At 45.5% G+C, this 2,447-nt stretch overlaps 1 protein-coding gene across 1 annotated transcript; it reads right to left on the bottom strand.

Moving 5' to 3' along the window:
• Positions 1-1,041: 1,041 nt before the first annotated feature.
• On the bottom strand, positions 1,042-1,771 carry PENARI_c260G11703 (uncharacterized protein; the record flags this gene model as incomplete). The annotated part of the gene is made up of 4 exons (XM_022638232.1): positions 1,042-1,149; positions 1,195-1,376; positions 1,433-1,532; positions 1,580-1,771. 4 exons carry the CDS (start codon positions 1,769-1,771, stop codon positions 1,042-1,044), a joined length of 582 nt encoding a protein of 193 aa, XP_022481912.1.
• Positions 1,772-2,447: the final 676 nt, after the last annotated feature.

Here is a 2,447-nt window from a genome sequence, read left to right as displayed (position 1 = left end):
TCAGTCAACTTCAAGGTTTTTATTGGTTCACCACTTCGCTCATTTAAACAATGCAATCAAATAGGCCCGAGGCAAATTATGCATCGTGAACTTCTGCAGCACTATTATGAGCAGGAGGACCAACGGAATTAAGCTGGCCGGTACTTTTGTGATGACAAAAATCCTAAGGGATCTCAACGGTTCAAGTAACCTTCGATTTCAAATGCACATTGGCGCTAAGAAAAGGAGTAATCTACTCCATCGGCCTTTAGCTGTCCGAATTTCAGCCCGGAATTGCACCTCGCCCTGCGCTTGATTTAACCGTGTTGGTAATTGTGAGATCTACATGAAATGCGCGCCCTTCACTGGCGAATGAGTCACCATCAAATTTGACCGAGAACACGCCCATAGAGTTGCTTGCATTCTCTGCTGTGTTACTCGCCAGAGTAGATGGTAGCGCTGCCAGAGAACATGTAGACATTCGCCTTCTTGTCTCGGAAGTATTGTTCAAGTTACCGGCGACAGCAGAAATTGACCGTAAAATGACAAACCGGTATGCACTGGGAATTGTACAAATGGCCACACTCGAGTCAATGACCAGGACGCTATATGTAGATACGATACCACTGGTATCGCTACTGGGCCACATCCTAGCTGCTGTGTTTGTCATGGCACTTAGCCTTGTAAATGAGCTTGGTGAGCGGTGGGCTTTTGCCGCGATGCAGTAAACAGATTATAGCGGGTCAATTGTTCAAAATTAAATCAAGGAAATAGACTGCACATCAAATCTGATTCTAGTGAACGAAGCATGGCAGCGATTAGGAATAGAAATTAAATATCTGATAAGGAATAGAAAACAAAAACAACAATTATTGAGTGGGAATCCGTGAAACACTTCCAAAAGCCAGTATGCCGGAACAGGCCATCTCCTGCTATACCGTGTGCTACCTTTTTCTTTAGTATCTTTCATCAACCAGCCAGCAGGAAACACAGAATTACGACCTTTTCTCGACATGTCATGCCTCCACGCAAAGAGCCAGCCCCGATTCAGTGCGTTGTAGCTCAACAACGAGCATAGTAGGTTTTGATACCGTGATATGCAGTCTTGTTCGCTATGCTGACCAACAACTTCAACTCCCCTTCGCTGGACGTTTGGGTGAATATCTCATCCTGTCACATTAGCTGAGGGCATGATGTGCATCGGGATAAACCTACCTGCAATAGTTCCTCGATAGAGACACTTTCCAGCTGCCGAGGTAAATTTTGGATCTCCTGTTCCCACTCGTAGGTCCGATTCTTTAACATCAACTTGGTGACGATATCGGCTAGAGCGCATAATTTCATCGTGGCGGAATTCATTTCCGATTGACTGATTTGACAGCTACTCTCAGCGCCCCCTAGTGAGCGTCAGTCTCTTATCGAACGATATTCACTAGGCCAGGGGGTATCCCACTAATCTTGACATCACCAGACTGTGTAAGCAGGATCGTATCCGGGCCCAGGGTAGCAAGTGCTCTTCCGAGCTCGTGTAGATATTGGATGCCTTCTAGTACCTTTTCTAGGTTAGTGTGGAATGATCCCAAAGCATTGTTTGACGTACCGGTCTGACAATGCTAACAATCTCATCTGCGGTGATTGAGCAGCTGGAGGCTAGAATGTGATCGACTGACAGTTCAGTTGGCTCCCATACCAACATAGATAATGTGTCATGGTGGTAATATTGAAGCAGTTTTGGAAAGCTGGGATGGCAAATATGTCCCATCAGTTCTAGTAAGGCTGCAGCGGGAGCCATCTGTTGTTCCAGTTGCTGAATATGAACCAACGTTCCTCTATTTACCCTATGTCGGGCAAATACTAGAGACCGATCTTGCAATGCAGCAACGGGTTCGAAAGTATCCCATGGGTTCTGGTTTAGGTGTGGAATCCTTGCATCCCGGCGATTCGGTCGCGGCTTTTTTGATCCGAGGGCGATTGCTGTTGCGTTCCTCATCTGACTCGGCGATTCATTCATATCCGCCGTGGCAGTTGATTTTGAATCTAGTTGGGTTTGGTGGAAAGTCGATTCATCAATCCAAACGGTGGGAGGTCGGCTGTGTTTGTCCCGATTGCGTTTCATCATTGTGTGTGGTTTTTACGAATTATGAAAAGTACAGTGGGAGACCTAGGGGGAAGATGGATTTTATAGCTCTAAAGCTTGGTTTCTACATACCTTTTTAGCCCTTGTCACGAAGGTCTGTTGGTCGCGACATCATATTGTCACGTCAGTGCGACTGAAAACTGATATCTCTCAAATTAGTAGCCTATGGTTGTTGGACTATATCTGTCAAAGTCAGTTGACAAATTAACAATTTTGCTGGGTTGCTTGCTTTGCATCAAAAAATACCTCTTGAATAGTAGTTGCCCCCAACGAATCAACCATTCGTCTTTTATGACGCTCAAACCTTGGCCTTCTTTGCTTTCAGATGAAA

This window comes from Penicillium arizonense, assembly GCF_001773325.1.
Source record: "Penicillium arizonense strain CBS 141311 chromosome Unknown PENARI_contig260, whole genome shotgun sequence".
Taxonomy (NCBI): domain Eukaryota; kingdom Fungi; phylum Ascomycota; class Eurotiomycetes; order Eurotiales; family Aspergillaceae; genus Penicillium; species Penicillium arizonense.
This window is presented reverse-complemented; position numbering and strand designations above follow the sequence as displayed.